This window comes from Tachypleus tridentatus, chromosome 10 (assembly GCF_004210375.1).
Source record: "Tachypleus tridentatus isolate NWPU-2018 chromosome 10, ASM421037v1, whole genome shotgun sequence".
NCBI classification, from domain to species: Eukaryota; Metazoa; Arthropoda; class Merostomata; order Xiphosura; family Limulidae; genus Tachypleus; species Tachypleus tridentatus.
This window is the reverse complement of record NC_134834.1, coordinates 89,273,193-89,292,780: the sequence shown is the minus strand read 5'-3', so window position 1 is coordinate 89,292,780 and position 19,588 is coordinate 89,273,193. Positions and strand designations below refer to the sequence as shown.

The 19,588-nt window shown below is 33.7% G+C and overlaps 1 protein-coding gene across 2 annotated transcripts in view; it reads right to left on the bottom strand.

The window, feature by feature from the left end:
* Positions 1 to 408: 408 nt before the first annotated feature.
* LOC143229838 (uncharacterized) overlaps positions 409 to 19,588 on the bottom strand; it is a 73,985-nt gene continuing 54,805 nt past the window's right edge. For both annotated transcript variants that reach the window (XM_076462656.1, XM_076462657.1), the window contains 8 exons: positions 17,370 to 17,727; positions 12,832 to 12,895; positions 9,874 to 10,044; positions 7,510 to 7,702; positions 3,721 to 3,869; positions 3,055 to 3,213; positions 2,300 to 2,426; positions 409 to 829 (listed from right to left, as the gene is read on the bottom strand). In XM_076462656.1, the coding sequence (XP_076318771.1) occupies positions 740 to 829; positions 2,300 to 2,426; positions 3,055 to 3,213; positions 3,721 to 3,869; positions 7,510 to 7,702; positions 9,874 to 10,044; positions 12,832 to 12,895; positions 17,370 to 17,727 (1,311 nt within the window). In that variant the 3' untranslated portion in view covers positions 409 to 739. The remainder of the gene's footprint in view (positions 830 to 2,299; positions 2,427 to 3,054; positions 3,214 to 3,720; positions 3,870 to 7,509; positions 7,703 to 9,873; positions 10,045 to 12,831; positions 12,896 to 17,369; positions 17,728 to 19,588) is intronic.

The window sequence follows — 19,588 nt, the reverse complement described above, 5'->3', positions numbered from 1 at the left end:
CCAGTTCGTAGTTAAATTATTGTTTATAATAAACAATATAAAATTCACTACTCCTAAGAAAAACATTCCAATTCAATCTGCAATCAAGCTTTGTCAGTCACTTTTTTATTGTTAAATAATTAGTCATATCTGTATTAATCGTTATTTACTTTTTAACTGAAAATGTTCAAAAGTGTAATAAAATGTAATATAAACCTTCTATTAGAATAACACAAAACATTTCTCAACGTTAAATTCAGTGTTATTGAAGAGTGAAAATTTGTTTTATTGACATAATAAATGCAAGTTAAGACTTTAATTATCTGTTTAACTATCGTGGAAAAAACAAACAACTGTACTATTCAGTTACATGTGTAACATATATATATTATGCTTGTTCACACTATAGAAATAAGTAATTTATAGTCCTTGATTCATAACCGTAACCTTTATAAGTTTAAAACATTGTAATTTTGAATTATTGATTAATCAATCAGTCACAGAGATTTGTTTGTTTTCTTGCCTGAAATAATATTGCGAATACTAAATATACGTCTGTTAAGTAATCTAAGTATTGATGTCATTTTTGTGATAGACATACAAACTTTTAGTGTTAAGACGTCCACAACTAATATGTATCCTAAAAAGTACTTTCGCTTCTAAACAATTCATGATGCAACTCAACAACGTATCACCTTGAGAGAAACAAACATTATCACATTCGGTCTCAGAGACCTGAAGGTTCCTTCAATGTTTTAAGTTAGTTTTTTGACCTCAGTAAACGGCTTTTGGAAAGATCCGCTTTACTTGAACTAGCTGAGAAGCCTTCCTTAGGCATTTCACCAATACCCTGGTAATAAAATAAAATTCATGGTTAAAAAGCGTTCTTAACTCTATAGCAACACAAACGAAATCATCTGAGATTAAAACAAGTTCCTACAAAATTAATTTTAAAGTTACCAATTTGTAACGTAACACTTTTTAGTTGAAAAATTTAATAATTATATATAATACACACACAAATATTAAATGCTTTAAACTGTTTTATAAATGTGAACTATTTGTTCAGGTTATTATTTACAGAAAAAAGGATAAATTAATTTTTTGTTTGTGTTAAAAATTTCGCGCAAAGATACACGAAAGCTATCTGCATTAACCGTAAATAATTTAGCAATGTAAGACTAGAGGGAAGGCAGCTAGTCATCACCACCCATCGCTAACTCTTGAGCTATTCTTTTACTAACGGATAGTGGGATTGTATCTCAGAACGTCTCGTATGGGTATTAACATTTTTATTTATAAGCAGAGAACACTACGTTTCGACAGGTGATTTTCAGGTTAACAAAGAAAGAGTTTGCAACTGACCGTTACCGGACTCTTGTCTTAGGGACGAGAGTATAGTGGGATTGATTGTAACTTTATAACGCCCCACGACTGAATGGACGACCATGTTTGGCAGGACGGCTATTCGAGCGTGTGTGTGTGTGTGTTTTCTTATAGCAAAGCCACATCGGGCTATCTGCTGTGTCCACCGAAGAGAATCGAACCCTTGATTGTAGCGTTGTAAATCTGAAAACTTTCCACTGTCCCATCGGGAAACAACGGGTATTCGAACCCACGACCCGCAGATTGAGAATCAAACACTCTAACCATCCGGACACAAAATGTTTGTATTTGTTCTATACCTAATATGTTTGAAGCCCCCGATTGGCTCAACGATTGAAGATTTAAAACACTACAATCCGATTTTGTTACTCCAGGTGGACAGAACATAAACATCCCAATGTGAATATCAAGAAACGTGACTCACTACAAAAATATGAGAGTGTATTATGTACAAAAATATTATTTAACTTTAAAATGGTGACCACACATAACTAAATATACATGTTCGTGTTATCTGCAACCGAAAGTAAAAGTCACTCACGGCCACCGTTAAAACAATTTTCTACATCTTTATAAGATATTTAACGGCCCATTCATAATTTGCTTAGTGTGTGTAGTTAGAATTAAGGATAATGCAAATCAAATTATATCATTTTGCTAACCCTAAGTCAACTTACTTTTATAAATAAACGTTTCACAATAGTTGAGAATTTCTTATATTAATTTGAAAATTGTTTACACACAATATAGCTTAAAAACTACACCAATTACCTGTTTTATGTACTAATGTTTTTTTTAAACCAATAAAAATATCTTAGTGACGTCATGTATCATTCACAACAAAATGAAAAAAAACTTTTTTTTGGTAACTGACAATTAATTATATTCAACGACTATTCAACAATCAACGATGTAAAAAAAATGAAAATTTTACCTTTTTTCTTATGGAATCTAGAACACTACTTATATTTCGAATAGTGTTTCCAGAAACATTCTTGTGTAAGGAACTCTCAAAATCAGGATGTTCCATTAGAATAAAGAAGATTTTTCGTCCATAATACCTGGTATAAACAGTTGGAAGTAAACAGATCATCCGAAAACAAAAATAGAAAACAAACATTTTCATGTTTCAATTTGACAAAACGTAAGTGACCTGACCTATCAAAGGCTCTCTTGTTCATATGTTTAAATTCAGTTTCTCATTCACAGTAGAATATCAAATGACCGAACCATTTTTATGTAAAAAAATCTTTACAGATAACATTCTATTGCTAAAATAATAGACGAAAATTAAAACTAGAGATATTATAATAATTATTGTTACACGGGTTTTGTCTATAAATTATAATTTAAAGAACGTGTAGTTAGAACAAAATATTTACGTTTATCTCCTCATTGTAGTTACTATTGTATCTTAGAAGCATAAAACGAATCATAACAGCTTGGGAAAACAACAAGAGTTTACATTTTATATCAGATTTACTACTAGATTTCACTCCACGTAAAGAATATCGAATATTTATTAAAATAATTATTATTCGGTAAAAGTATAAAATCTTTGTTTGTATAAAATATACTAATGTAATAATTAAGGAAGATATTACATCAGTTTTTTCTTCCTCAGAAAATAAATATTTTAAACAAATTCCTCTTAACGGTTAAATCACAAGATTATGGTTTATTTCTAACCTAGCTAATGGTGAACAATCCATCACAAAGCTTGCAGTTGCTGGCAAAACCTTTTCAGCCACTTCCTTACAGCCTGTTAAACATCTGGCTGAGCCTAATTTCTCCACTGCCATAGAAAGTAACTGAGCCGCTGTCTTCCGAACGGCTGGGTTTCTATGACTAGATATAAAAATTACACTTTATTTTACAAGATTTTTTACACTATTAAAGGTGTGTAGGCCCAATCGTTTCAAATGCATGTATTAGTTTTTTGAAAAGAACATCACAACCTGTCATAATCTGATATAAAGAAAAAAAATTGAAATACACAATTAAGAATTTTTCTCAAGCGATTGCTAACAGTCATTTTTAAAATGATAACTTATAGTTAACAATGAAATTTATACCATTGTCGTTTGTCCAATACACTTTTATTGTCCTCACAGATAACATTAAAGGCCTTAAAAGTAATGTCTTATGGAGAGCCCGAATTTTAATGGATAGACACATTAAAGGGTCATAACGTTATATAATTTACTAAAATGGAGCTTTCCTAGTAACAGTATTGTGTAATTCACATGAGTGCGTGGCCGAATCAACCCAGATCTAGAGGTAATGTGAAGTCCACATGCTGCCATTTGGAACACGCTAGTTTCAGACTACCGTATTAAGTAATCAACTACTAACCTAGCTCCACCTGCTACAATGGCTAACACAGCTTTCTGTGAGGAAACTCCCTCCACTAGATGTCGCATCGTATTGTCGATATCTTCCCGAATGAAACCAACATTCTCACCCGATTTGTGAAGGAGTGTTTTTGTGATCAAGTCCAAATCCTAGCAGAAAGAAACCAGAACTATGTACAAAAATAGGTAAACAGGTTATAATATAACAGATATGTTACAATAAAACAAAGGATCTTTATATAGTTTTTTAAAAAGGTAGATTTTAGTTTAACAATATTCGTCTTCATCAAGTAAAGGTACATTTTGTTAAATGCGTTTAAAAATCATTTGTGGAAAATCAGTAAAGTTACAATAATGTTAATTTTAGCATATACACTTTAAAATATAATTTATAGCTTTGACTTAAATAAGTATTGCAACAACATCGAGTCCGGCATGGCTACATGGTTAGTGCGGCTGACTCGTGATCTCAGGGGCGCTGGTTCAAATTCCAGTTACACCAAACACGCTCGCCCCATTTAGCCGTGAGGACATTGTTGTGTGACGGTCATACTACTCTTTGTTAGTAAAAGAACAGCCTAAGAGTTGGCGGTGGGTGGTAATAACTAACTACCTTCCCTCTAGTTTTAAACTGCTAAATTAGGGACGGCCAAAGGAAATAGCGCTCGTGTATCTTTGAGGAATATTCATAAAACAAAGAAACAGGAATAGCTGAGTATAACAAAAACAAATAGTAATATATGTATTTTCTTTTTCTCATGTGGCTTAGGGTTAATGAAACTGTAGGATTTATTAATAAACTCTATAAATAAATTAAGACTTTCATTACTTCTATTACACCTTCTGTTTGCAAGACTTTTAAATAACTTAGTTTCAGCTGGTTCATTTGAATTGTACACAAGAGTGTTTTACCTCTGGGCTCTGAGTACCTAATACGTCATCACCCGTATATGGCATTTACATAATTACTTAAGTTGTTTAAATACGTAAGCCAATAGATATGAATGAAAACTTGAGACCAGAGAAACTAACACTTACAAAAAAAGGTATAATAAAGCTCGAACATTTATTACTTGATGAGCATATAAGTTTTATTCATAAGTCTCTCTGAAAAACTTAAAAAATTAACTGAAGTGTCAGTTCTTCCAGTAGGTAGACCTATAACCTTGTACAGTTATTCTAAAATTAATAAGAAATCACGTATCAAAACATTAGCTTGGCATGGTTTAGTGAATAGTTTGCCTGGACTGTGAATCCAATGTTTCCTTGTTCGCGTCCCAATTCTCGCAGAAACGATTTCCAAATGTTGCAGCCTTGGGTACACTGTTATTGCGACACTCAAATCCCTCTATTCGGTTAGAAAAGAGTAGTTTAAGATGTTGTCTATGGGTGCTGTTGAATATCAACTTTCCACCTGGTGTAAAACTTTAAAATTAAAGACGACTATACACAAAACTTTTTTTCTGTTCCATATTGTGAAAAATATATAACAAACATTAAACATCGCCTGTATTTTTATCACCAAAAGCATCGCAATTAGTGATAAAAATACTGATATTGCTGGTCGATTAATACATATCACATCTATGTCAATGTCACATTAACATAAAATCATGGGATGGATTTCAGAGAAATGTCATCCAAAATATAAAATGTTTTATAAGAATTGTGTTAGTGACTTATCTGTTGTGTAAGTAGTAGATATTAAAACAATGATTGATTATTTTAGTGTTTCTTTAGTACGGATTGAATTGGATGGGGATTCCTAGCTGTTTTTAGATTGGATTGAGGGAGATAAAAAATTATTAAGGAGATTAAAATCAGCTGCAGTTCTAGTAATGATATCTTATTTATAACTTAAACTGTATATGGAGCTTTATTAATTTAAAATTTAGAACGTCGTGTTTCCTGATTATAGTATGCCTGAATGTAAAGTATAGATGAATGTTTATAAAACTGGTCTATCCATAGTTGTAAGAAATAATTGTGTCAGATAAATGAGGTAATATACCAGGTATGTTGTGTTTATATTAAAAAGTAAGATTAAAGTTATTAGTCTATAGTCTGTTTTGAGTTTTGATTCAACGTTAATCTCATACAGAAAATGTAATGAGATTTATTACTGGATATTATGTTCTCTTGAAGTTGACCGACAAAGATATTGGTCAATTTACGTATCAATCTTTCCCACGTAAGAAAATCAATAATTTATTTTTAATACTGACTATCAAACTAAAGCTGATAAAATTTATGACTAGTTCAGCAGCATTGATTAGATTATTTACTGAAAGCCTAATTGACGATTTATAGTTTCCATTCCGCTGCTGTAGAAACATGTTTTGCGCTTTGAGACCATGTATACGGTCTAATTACTAACATGTCTAATTCTGACCTTTATGATATTGGCTAATTTCAAGGTTTACAGGTAAATATATTTTTGATATATTAAGATCCTTATCTTGAACATCTAACGTTTTTATAACCAGTGAGAAGAATTATTTTAATGACATTAAAACCTCGTATTGGTATTATTGCAGTACACAGATATTAACCGTGAATAAAGAGACAGTGTTTGACAAATAAATAATAGAAAGTTTCTGACAAAGGTTAAAGGTTATATCTTTTAACATGTATGGCAGGCGATTAGTAAATGTGAAGTACTATTCAGAGTTTGAGTTGGAATAAATAAACAAAAGGTCTTGCGAGGAGAAAGTCATGTCCAAACGTAATTCTGAACAAATCTATCAATAGAATAAACTAGTAACATTTGTTATGAGCCTTCCAGTAAAGGCAGCTAATAATTAACTACCCTCTTAGACTACTCTTTTACTAACGAGTAGTGGGATTCACTGTCCCTATGACTGACATGATAAACATGTTTGTTGGGACAAGGATTCGAACCCGCTGCTGTCGGAGTGCGAATCGCCTACCCCAGTCATCTGGTCATGCTAAGCTGAATCAGTAAGATACTCTTAATAACAACATTATAACGATTCACAATGACTTAACTAGCAACAACCGTTAAAATATTTGTGGTCAAATTTATATCTTTTTTGCAACATTAATTCTTTAAATACAGGATTTCTTAGGCCTGACATGAGTTATACAGTCTATATTCGATAAATAGGTTAACACTATAAGTTGTGTGGATTTTTCTCTTTACTTTAGTTAAGGCTAAACTTTACCATACTTTATACTATCAATAAAAACATTTATAACGTTATTATACGATCTAACGTTAGACATTTTCAAAATCTTTGATAAACTTTTCAATACGTTGTTGTACAAAATGTCTATTAAAGTATATTTATATACACGTTTTGGTTACATCCGTTGAAATGAAATGTGCGCGCATGCGCATTTAGATAGTAAGGTGCGAGAGCATTATCAGAACAGACAAAAACTGAGGATATTATAATAGATGCTGAATTATAACTCAACAGGCTCTGGCAACTATTTCGCTCGAATAAAATTGAAAATTTATTTTTTTATGTCAAATTGAAGGTTAATATTCTCCATCTGTCACAACCGTGGTCATGAGAAAGAAGGACAGCAGTTCCTTATTAACTCATTACAAGAAAACTCCACGCTCTGAAGGAATGACGATAAAAAGACGCATGAATAATTCAATACCGGTAGTGACGTACTCAACTTGTCTAGAGTGATTAAATATGATTAACAATACTTGTGACGCAAGGATGATGTCTTGAATACATTATGACGAAGGTAGACGACCAACTGACATCAAGTTATCAGCTAGTCAGGTATTTAGAGTACCAAGCACGCTTACTGTTTCCATGTGACGTTTAAACGTTCGGAAAAGTTCTCCAAGGGTGTTGATTGCCATTCGAGAAACACTTGATCTCAAATTCCGAACTTCTGGCAAAAGAGCTAATACAACAGAATGTAGCTCCACCTGGAGGTCTTGAGGATGATGTGCTGCTAGTCTTTCAATATCGTTCATGGCATCTACCTTTTGTTGCCTATAAGAACAGAAGCAGTTAAACAAACTGTTATGAATTGTAAAGCACAACGCAATCAATCATGTCATCAAATTAAGTTACGTTAACACTGTATAATACAGTATAAAACCATTCACAGCATTTATCTTCCCTAACATGTTAATGTTCACACTGTATACCATGGAACACAACCACTCATGGCATCCATCTTTTGTCACTTGCTAGTGTACACCCTGTACAAAACAATGCACTGTTACTCAGTATAATGTAATACGCAGTCATTCATAGCTCCATCTTGTGTGAATTGTTTTTTAAGCAACTAGAAAGCATATTAACATTTGTATATATATACCATTTCCCAGTTAAAATGAACAATTAAGGATAAATTTAGCTTTGAAACATATTTAAATGGTGAATGCAAGAAACTGATTTTTTGTATGGGAAACTAAATAAAATAGTCTTCAAACTGTCTCACCCACAGTATTTATCAGGTCATCCCATAAGTAATGTCAGAAAATTTAATACAGAAAGTGCATCATCATTTCTGTTTTTCTAGAAGACGTTAATGACTAAAATATGTAGTAGGACGTGTACAAAAATGTTCAGACAAATAAAAGAAACTGACCAAACTACACTTTTTCAGATCTTTAATCAAATAAACCCTTATGAAGATGGATGTGCCTGAGAGAAATATCAGGCATATAATGCTTCATGAGTTTAAAAAAGGCAATAGTGCAGCAGAAACTACACAAAACACTCAAGGTGTTTATGGTGCGGAGTCTCGCAATGAAAGGAAATGTTGAAGGTGGTTTCAGAAGTTCAGATCCGGTGATTACAGCTTAAGTAATGCACAACGTTCAGGTCGTCCTGTTTAGTTTAATGATGACTTACTGCTGGCTGCACTTGATGAAGATTGTGCTGTAACAGTTGAAGAACTATTACAGAAGCTTAATTAAACCCATTCAACAGTTCACCTACATCTGCAACAGTTTGAAAATGTGTCAAAACTTGGAAAATGGGTCTCCCATGAGTCTACAGAAGCCAATCTTAGAATAAGAGTGGACATTTGCACTTCTCTGCACTCTCGTGAACGTAACTCACCTTTTTTGGACATGTTAGTGATTGAAGATGAAAAACGGATATTTTACGAAAATAAGCGCCGCAGACAATGGCTTAGTGCAGGTAAATTGACTAAAGCACAGCCCAAAATGGACCTTCACCCTAGGAAAGTCTTGTTAAGCGTTTGGTGGAATATTGTTGGTGTGATCCACTTTGAATTGCTGCTACTCAATGTAACAACTACATCATACGTCTACTGTCAACAGTTAGAGCGCTTGAATGTTGCACTGAAAAAAAAAGGCCTGCTTCGATCAATCGTAAAGGTGTTGTTTTACAACACGATAATGCACGGCCCCATATAGCAAGGATCACATCTGTAAAAATTGAAGAGCTAAACTGGGAAAACTTCCACATCCTCTTTATTCTCCAAACCTTGCTTCATCTGATTATCATCTGTTTCAAAGTTTGCAGAACAATCTTGATGGAAAAGAGCTTGGAACGCATGACGATGTCAAAACTACTCTCTCTACATTCTTTTCCTCCAAAGCCCAATAATTTTATAGAAGTGGCATTCAAAAGCTTGTGAATCGATGGCAAGAAGTAATTATTAATAATGAAACATACATTATTGATTAAATAACATTAAAAGGGTTTGAAATCTTTTCTACTTTTCTCAACCTAAAAATCGAACATTACTTAAGGGATGACCTGATACATGTAATACAAACAGAATACCAAGCTTTGATTCTGACCTTTAAGATATTGATTGTCTTATTGCAGCCTTTAAAAACCAGACACAGAACACAAGTTCGAGTTCACTGAGGATTAATTAAACAAAATATAGATGTGTTTACTTATAGTGTTAGGCTTATCACACACAAACAACATTTTAATTATTATCTTCATTAGAAAACACAAAAATTCACTATACAATTTTTTAAGGACTGCTCCCTTACAAAAAAGGTGTTTTCACAGCAAGAAAGAATTTTAGATTATTAATGTATTAATATTTAGAAACCGTACTATTCTTTATAATTACTTAGAGATAGTCTACAAATTATTATCTTCGTAATAAAAATTAAACAAACTCTCGGTTCGATATGAAAACTGTATATTGTTGCAGCTGAACTTACCAGTCGTCACTGGTTATTGTTTTCAGTGCATTTTTTAGAGCATACTGTGGATTGGAGAACGGCCCAGTACCGTCATTATTTCCTTTATCACTGAGAGATCCGGAGATCACAGGTACTTTCTTCGGTGTCCTCGTCGGTAAGCTTTGGGATGATACTGCTCTACAGGGTCCACTATGGATGAGTCAGATGTTAAAACAGAAACCTTTTGCTATTGTAAGAATCAGAGGCGGCGCTAAGCACTGGCACACGGGGCTCGTACCCCGAATCCCCAGTCAATGTCTTGAAAAATAAGATTCGAAAATCGTGACATATATCAGAGTGAAACGGCCAAAATCCCCGCTTCTATGGGCACGAACCTCAAATCTTTTAAGCACCTAGCGACGCCTCTGATAACTAATGCATGCAGTGTAAAGTAAAAACATGTCAAAGTGATACATTATGTTTCAGGTTTTGAGAATGCTATATATAAAAAACTCCAAAAAAACCTGCATGGCCAGGTGGTTAAGGCGCTCGACTCGTAATTCGAGAGGTGAGGGTTCGAATCCCCGTCACACCAAACATGCTCACCCTTTCAGCCATGGGGGCGTTATAATGTGACGATCAATCCCATTACACGTTGGTAAAAGAGTAGCCCAAGAGTCGGCGATGGATGGTGATGACTAGCTGCCTTCTTTCTAGTCGGTTCCCTCAAACCAAACAAAACCAAAAATATTATGTCAGTCTGGCTCTGATCAAAGCATGTATTAGCTGAGGCAAACTAGTGAAATAGTATATAATTCGATATGAGAAACTGGGAATAGCAAATTTATATGTCCATGATCATAAAATAGTTACGTGTCTTTTACGTCTCGTTTTGCATACTTATTAATTGTGTATGACATATCAAATTTATTTGTGCAAGTAAATGTCATGAAATTCTAGAAGAATAAAATAAACCTTCAATATACAAAAACCTCAATTTTTCAATTGTTTCTAATGTCATAAAACTTGCACACTATAAGCATGTTTATGTATGGTACTGATTCCAGTTTTGTAAGCAAGTGTGAATCAAACTTTATTGTAAATTACATAGACATTTGTCTTCAATACAGGTTCTTTATCGTTTTTAAACCTATAACGATTGTTTCCCGCTACAAGTTCAATAGCTGCATCACCTTGAAAGTGCCCATTTTAAATTGTAATTTGAAAACTTTATTATTTTATATAATTTCTGTTAGCTTCACTAGATCTCCAATAGATTGTGAAAAGTTGAGAAGTCGTTTCGTTTGAAGATATGAGGTGAACTGTCCGAGTTGTATATCATTTAAAATAACGCTCAGATGAGCCACATGCTTGTGTTCATATTTTCTCTTTCTTTTTGTTATTTAGATTAATGATTGGTTTAAACATATAGTGCACTGTTTTATTGGCAAGCTTTATGTTTCCGCTGTTCAGAGAAACAATAGCCATCACTGAGGTTTTGTCTGCTTGAATCTTTCCTTTTGTTTTTCATTGCGTAGCTTTGGTTGCTTTAGAATTTGTGCTGAAGACTACACAAGGGCTGCAGCTATTTTAGGACTTAACAAACTATTGTGAAAACAATTATTCATCGGCGTCCACAACCAGCTCTCACATCAATTTTATTTGACTGGAGATTAGTGATTGGATGTCAATCTTATAGTGCATCCACATCCGTAAACTGCGAATCTCATTTTTTAAAGCAACGGGGCGTGAACCATAAGTACTCAGACTCACAGTCTAAGTACGCTAAAACCCAAGCCACGCCCACCCCAACTGTTTAACAGAATTGTTATTAACCTCTTCACACGCAGTTGAATGAAACAAATAAACTTCTTTCTTTAAATCACGTGAATGACTGATTACCACAACCCCTTTAATGTGGTTCTATCGTGTAAGAGCTGAAATTATGTGGCACCGTCATACAACGACAGATTAATACTGCTAAATTAAGTTTATGAATTATCCTGAAAAACGAAAAAATTACAGAGTAATTACTCGTTCTAGGTAAATTACAACCCTTACTTATACCTAATTGAATTTAAATAATTTACTGAAAAATATCCATCTCATAAAGTAGGAAACCTTTTGTTGATGTAAAACGTACTGTGTTTAAGTAAAATAAAACATACCATTAACGCGAAAGAAATATGTTATTATATTACGCCCACTTAAAAATAAATAATATTACACTCACTCACTAATATATAATTTTTGACCACTTTAAGGGTGCCTTTGGTGTTCTTCATAATTTATGACACCAGAAATAATGTAGTATGATATTAATTCATAGTTTAATATAGCATAATGTGTAGAGAATTTTTAAAATGAATTTCACCTAAAAATACACAAAGGTTATCTGCGCCTGTCGTCCCTTATTTAGCAGTGTAATATTAGAAGAAAGACAGCAAGTCATCACCACCCACTGTCCACAAGTACACAGTGTATAACTTCTCTGTGTCACTATAACATAATACACAGTCATTCATAGCATCCATCTCCTGTAATGTGTTAGCACATTGTCAGTTTCGTTTGAAATCATGGGATGTTTGGTGTGACGGGGATTGTAACCCGCGACCTTCAGTCGAGCGCCCTAATCAACTGGCCATGTCGAGGCCAGAGGTTTAATTAGTGATTTATTATCATCTTACGTTAAGTGATGTAAATTAGTATGCTTATTTAATACTTATTCGTGAGACGTAAGTTATGGTCTGTTATGTATTGAACTTAGAGCTAACACAGCGTTTTCAAAGAAGCAGAGAGCCAAGTTATCCCAAGCAAACTAAGCGATGAATAAGCAACTCATGGCACAAAGAAGTTGAAAGGTCGGGCACTAAGTGTCTTAATACTACCCTAGTTCGAATGTTGTGACTCATTAAGTTTCGAAATTTTTCTATAGTGATGTTTGTTTTTTTTTAAGTTCTTGAAAAGGAATTCAGCCTCTTATTATATTTTACTTACAAAACTTTACTTCGTGTGCGAGAAGTCCGATTTGAAGACGGCGGTATGGTCCGAGATTTTGCAACTGAAAATAACAGAAATTAAACTTGCATTAAAAAAGAAAGAGTGAAACAAAAACTTGCCTCTAGTTACGAAAAATTAAAAACCAGGCGTAAAAGTATGCGATACATTATCACACGTAAAATATAGTTATTATTTATATTCACCTTTAAATTAAATCATTATACGTGTAGTTACATAATCTTTAATACGCCTTGTGTATATAATTGTTAATTAGTATTTAAAACATACGCAACTATACGAACTTAGTCGCTGATTTTGCTTTTCTTCTTGTCGGGTTTTTGGTCTTATAAACCAATGAGGGTCAGGTTCACCTGGACCTCTTCCTTCTGTCTGTACTATTTGTCTGTTGTAGAATGATGGTGGTGAATCTACAGGCAAGTCGGAGTAAATAGCACTTACTCCTACCCCTTTCAGGGTGAATGTCCATGTGTGTATTAGTTCTTTACTTAATAATAAATGTCAGAGGAAGATAACCGTTTCTTAAGTGTTGAAATGTCAACGTTAAACTAGCGTATGTTTTATAGTCTAGTAATCGGTGGCCTAATGACATTCTTATTTCTAAAATAGATGTTAACTGGAGAGAGGTACTCAGGCCTATTGTCACCATGCATGAAATAACGACCAAGCACACATAATAAATAATCTGTTGGCATTTTTTAAAAGTAATGTACAGAATTATGCAAGAGTCCATTAGCAATAATGGTTTGAATATTTGTATTTTTGTGTATGACTTTTGATGAGGTTTCACAAGGGACTTTGAATGCTGCAGTAATGATTGAACTTTGCATAGTCTGTATTTTGTTTTTGTGTTTACGTGCATCTTAGCCATTATTTAATTGTTTGTTTTTTTATGAATTTCACGCAAAGTTACACGAGGGCTATCTGCGCTAGCCATCCCTAATTTAACAGGGTAAGACTAGAGGGAGAGCGGCTAGTAATCGCCACCCATCGCCAATTCATGGGCTAATCATTTACTAACAATTTGTGGGATTGACCGTAAATTATAACGCTCCCACAGCTGAAAGGGCGAACATGCTTGATATGACGAGGATTCGAATTCGCGTCCTCAGATTGCGAGTCGAGCTCCCTGACCACCTGGTACTTGCTGGGCCACATTATTTATTACACAGGATGCATACGCAAATATAAAGCAAAGTGGATATAAAATCTACTTAACTGAGTAACATCTTACGATAACTTCGACGCTTTGTTAGAGTTTATTCTACACAGTAATTATAAAGAAAATTGGATGTTTAAAATTATTACATCTTAAAAAACTGCATATTCTAATAAACCAAAATCAACCAGAGACACTCCATTAGTAATACGTTTTGTTCAGGAAAGACTGGAAATAGTATAAGGTAATTAAAAACACGTTTCACAGCATGTCTTCAATATGTTTACTGTCATTCCCCACCAGTTTTTGTTAAGAATTAAGCACAAAGCTACTCAATGGGCTGTCTGTACCCTGCTCACCAGGTATACCTAAACTTGGTTTTTAGCATTGTAAGTCTGCAGTCGTACCGCTTAGCTACTGGTGTATTTACTCAATGAAAATATCAAACTTTCTTTGAATGAAGTTACTGATAATACAGACTGTTTGGACAATGTCTCGCAATATGTTACATACTGACACGTGTATTATTCATATACTAAACCTCGTGTTGTTAAAATAACGGGAAAGAAAAGTTTTTTTTATGTTTGTTTTGAATTTCGCACAAAGCTACTCGAGGGCTATCTGTGCTAGCCGTCCCTAATTTAGCAGTGTAAGACTAGAGGGAAGGCAGCTAGTCATCACCACCCACCGCCAACTCTTGGGCTACTCTTTTACCAACGAATAGTGGGATTGATCGTCACATTATACACCCCCACAGCTGGGAGGGCGAGCATGTTTAGCGCGACGCGGGCGCGAACCCGCGAATTACAAGTCGCACGCCTTACACGCCTGGCCATGCCGGGCCCAGGGAAAGAAAAGAAATAAAAAGAATTTTAGGTTACTGGAAAAACTAATGATTTAAATATGCAGCACAATATGGATGTGAAGTACTCTAGACCATGTCCAACATAAACTTTGCGATTTCCAAAGTTCTCAAGTTATAATAATTTTTATACGCGATTTTATTTACAATACCACTGCTAAGTATGTAGTACAAGGCCCGGCATGTTAGGGCGTGCGATTCGTAATATGAGGGTCGCGGGTTCGCATTCCCATCGCGCCAAACATGCTCGTCCTCTTAGCCGTGTAGGCGTTATTATATGCGGTCAATCCCACTATTCGTTGGTAAAATAGTAGCCCAAAAGTTGGCGATGGGTGGTGATGACAAGTCTGCCTTCCTTCTAGTCTTACACTGCTGAATTAGGGACGGTTAGCACAAATAGCCCTCTAGGAGCTTTGTGCAAAATTAAAAAAAAACAAATGTAGTACAATATGGCTTTGTAATATCCTATATCATGTACAAACTTTACTAAGCACAATTTACGTTACTTATATTAAATGTGAATTTTATTCCACAAGATTTAGTAGTTTTATAAGATATAATTATTTTATATATGTGTTGTTTTCTCTATGATCAATTTGTCTTTTCAGAGGTGCTATCTTCAAAAATAAACCAACTTCACTGTATTTGAAATACGTGTACATTTCGTAGAAGCTGTAGTTTAACATAATGGCACTAAATCTATGGGAGTATGTTACTATAGTTGAAATACATATATTTGTTATAGAAACTTGTAGTTTTATATAATAATATTAAAACTTCGAGATTATTTCACAGTAGTGGAAGTACATGTATTTGTTATAAAAGCTAATAGTTTGAAATAGTAACGTTAAGGCTTAGGGACAAAAATCCGGTGTCGAAAATTGGCGTTTTCGTTATTCTTTTTAATAAATTAAAAGCGACAACTTGGAAAACGCTCAATTTGAAAACGTTTACCTGTAAGAGTATTTGGTATTCCTTACGAGACGAATCTGATTGAAAATATAGTGATATATAAAACGGTCGACTAGTGTTACCTTAAGTTTATTTTTATTTTTTGAGACTGTGGGCTAGTGCTAAGGAAATGCTATTGCATTTACATTGTTTTCCAGCAACAAAATCATCACAGTTTTGAAACATGCACGTATTATAAATTAATAAATCAAAGTGTAAAGAAGATAAAATGAAATTATAAAAAATAACCATAGAAAAGTTAAATCAGTGAAATCCGTTTTGAGAAATTAATAAAATAAGAATCATGTGGCATAATAACAAATTATAAATAATACTGAATTGTTCCTTAAAAATTATTATATCAATATTAATTATAAGGAATACTTTTGTTTAACACTAGTACATATCATTTGGCTCTGTTAATTTGGTTGCAATGAAAAACGTGATAGTAAAACTAGAAACAGGTGCTCTTTCTCACATTCTTCTCAGTTCATTTATTATGTATTCAAACAAAGATTTTCTAAAACAACGCTGTTTTTTCAATGTACTCCAGCGTTGCTATTACCACTGAAACTACAATACCATTATTGCATCTATTCTATGTGAAAAAGGCCATTCTCTAGGAGTTTGTTTTCTAGGGGGCGTAACGCTACGATACTGTTGTAACGTGTTTCATCGTTGGAAGGATTTTTTAGGATTATACGTTAAAAACTGTGAGAAGTTGAGTCCACGTAATGGTAACAAATGAATTTATCTATTCGATAATGTTTGATATATGCAACGTTCACTAGTTGACCGAACTTCACAAACAACATTTACAGAAACTCCGAAACTAATGCATGTCTAACTTGCAGGATATCCTCGCTTATCAATCGATAACAATCAAGGTAACTCACTAACTAACCAAATCAGGAACGCACTAACTCTCACTACTCAGCTTACTGAATTATATTAACACTCCTACGAAAAGTGGGGCCTAATAGGCCCCAGAGTAACTTGAAAGGTTATTAATATTAGGCTAATAATTTTGTATTTAAATGAAATTGCCATTTAAATCCATTAATGAATGGATTAACGAGATTTTCACTGTCCCTATTTACTATCTAGCGAAACCACAGCCAGGGGAACGGGCTTGGAGAAATCAGGACTAGAAACATCTTTTCGTAGGAGTGTTAAACTGAATTGCTCACTATATATTAATTACCTATTATTTTTATATAGTACTTGGATGTTTCTTATGTAGGTCTTAACTTACATCAAATCTGCAGATTATCACGAGGTAATAACATGTTCCTTTTAGTAAACAATCATTTAAATTAAAATACCAAACATGTAATTTACAACAATACTAAATATCGTTTCTTATTGACAGTGTAACCTGTAAAGGCTTAAAGACAATCATGATTTCTTTTCTTTTTTACACGAGTATTTAACTCCTAGGTTAATCAATGTGTATACATAATATATTTCAAACTTGAAATTTGATTTAAGTAACCATAAGTTAAAATAATACTATTTCAAGGTATAAAGTAACGTTACAGTTACCTTCTGGAGATAAAAGATTACAAGACTGAGGTGATTCTGAATTTTGTTCTGACGACAAAAACTCCTTAAAACTGTAACGTCTCCTCGTTTTACTATTGCTTGAAATACCTAAACCGTTTCGTTCGCTCCGAGTTCTATTGAGAACAGCACTGCCTTGCTGAATAATTGTATGGGATTCATCTCTGATTTGTTTTTCTTTTTCCTGTACTTCCCTCGCTTGTTCTTTCAGTTCCTGCCTGCTCTTTTCTCTCGCTAGACGTCTCTCTTCTGCTTCTCGGGCTGCTTCTTGTTGTCGTTGAAGTAATTTTTTCCGTGTTATTCTTGCTATAGAGATACCCAGCTGATCCCCGGTATCAAACTGTGTGGAGTATTTCAAGTGATATTTTATTAGTTTCTACTTGTGGTACACGCAAGAAAATAACAATAATGTTGTAACCATGTTTTTAAATATCAAATATTTCCAAAGTCTCCTCATATATATATAGATTTAGAGTAACTTGTTCTTTCTCGCCTGAAATAAATTGTAATGTGCATTCACCATTAAATGAATCAATGTCAGTATTCTTAATTTATATAATAACACTATATAATCAGCCGTAAATGAGTCATGTCAAAGCTGTAATTTAATACAGTGAAGAATAATTTAAAAAAAAGGATAACTGATGTAATATCGTTAATGTAAACTACAGTTTATAATAACATGTTTAAAGTTATATATCTGTCACATGTCTCTAAAATGAATTATTGTAATATCACTTAAACAATTCGGATGCTAAATATATAAAAATTCAAAACATTAACAATTTGAAAATTATAATTACAAAATTCTATTTGAACACCCGCCTGTTTATTTGTTTTGTTTTTGAATTTCGCGCAAAGCTACTCAAGGGCTATCTGCGCTAACTGTCCCTAATTTATCAGTTTAAGATTAGATGGAAGGCAACTAGTCATCAAAGCTCACCGCCAACATTTGAGCTACTCTTTTACAAACGAATAGTGGGATTGACTGAAACATTATAACGCCCCCACAGTTGAAAGGAGAACTTGTTTGGTGTGACAGGGACTCGAACCAGCGACCTTCAGATTACAAGTCCAGCTTCCTAACAACCTGGCCATGTCGGGCCCAGAGTAATTATTTCTGGCTGCTGTTTACTTTCCAAATATATTGCTGCTAGCGAATGAAAACGCTAAACTGTTCTTTCTATTTGGAGACATCAATGTATTTAACGTATTTATTGCATTTAACTAGCTTTTTAACATTTTATATAATATTTCAAATAAATAGAAAAACGAGTTTCTGAGGTGTAATGCTTCTAGCCAGTGAATCTAAGATGTCTGAACAAGGCTTTGAAACAGTAAAGTACCAGTAGGTTTTGTTTTATTATAAAACTACACAGTGAGCTTGCTGCGTTATGTCCATCGCAGTTAGTTAAACCCCATATTTTAGAGTTATAGATCCGTAAACTTACCCCTGAACTACCTGAGAACAACACGGAAAAGAAGACAATCGCTGTTGTTGTTTTTTTTAAAGACAATCCTCTCATTCTCAGCGATACGAATAATAAATATTTTCGTAAAATATTGCATTTCTGTCTTTCGTATAACATTTAAGGCACCTTCCCAATAGAGCAGCGGTATGCTTGTGGACTTACAACGATAAAACTGAGTTTCGATACCCATGGTGGGCAGAACAGAGATAGCTTATTGTATAGCTATGTACTTAAGTATAAGAAAACAAACAGGTAGATATGTTAAACATCTTGAAAAATATGGTTTAAATGTTCTTAACAACTGTCGACTTTTATTCAAGACAAAGCACCACTTTTAGATAATTTGTAATTTTTTAAAAATATGTTATGTTGAACTAATTATATATTTATACATTTATAAATAAATGCTTCTGTTCCATTCTACAATTAATTATGTGCTTAAAACTACCCACTGTACTTTTACATAGAGCAACTATGTTGCTCAGTTCAAGATAGCAGCGGTAAGCGATGAAACATAAGGAATATTTTTGTTCTTGTTATGGCTATCTGTGCCCTGCCAACCACGGGTATCGAAACCCTATTTATAGTGTAGTAAGCCCAAAGACATATCGCTATACCACTGTGGAGATACGAGGAAAATTTTGCAAGCTGTAATCTGCATTACCAAAACTTCTATATTATAAAATCACATCTTTAGAAATATGTAAAACAATAAATAAACTTAGAAAG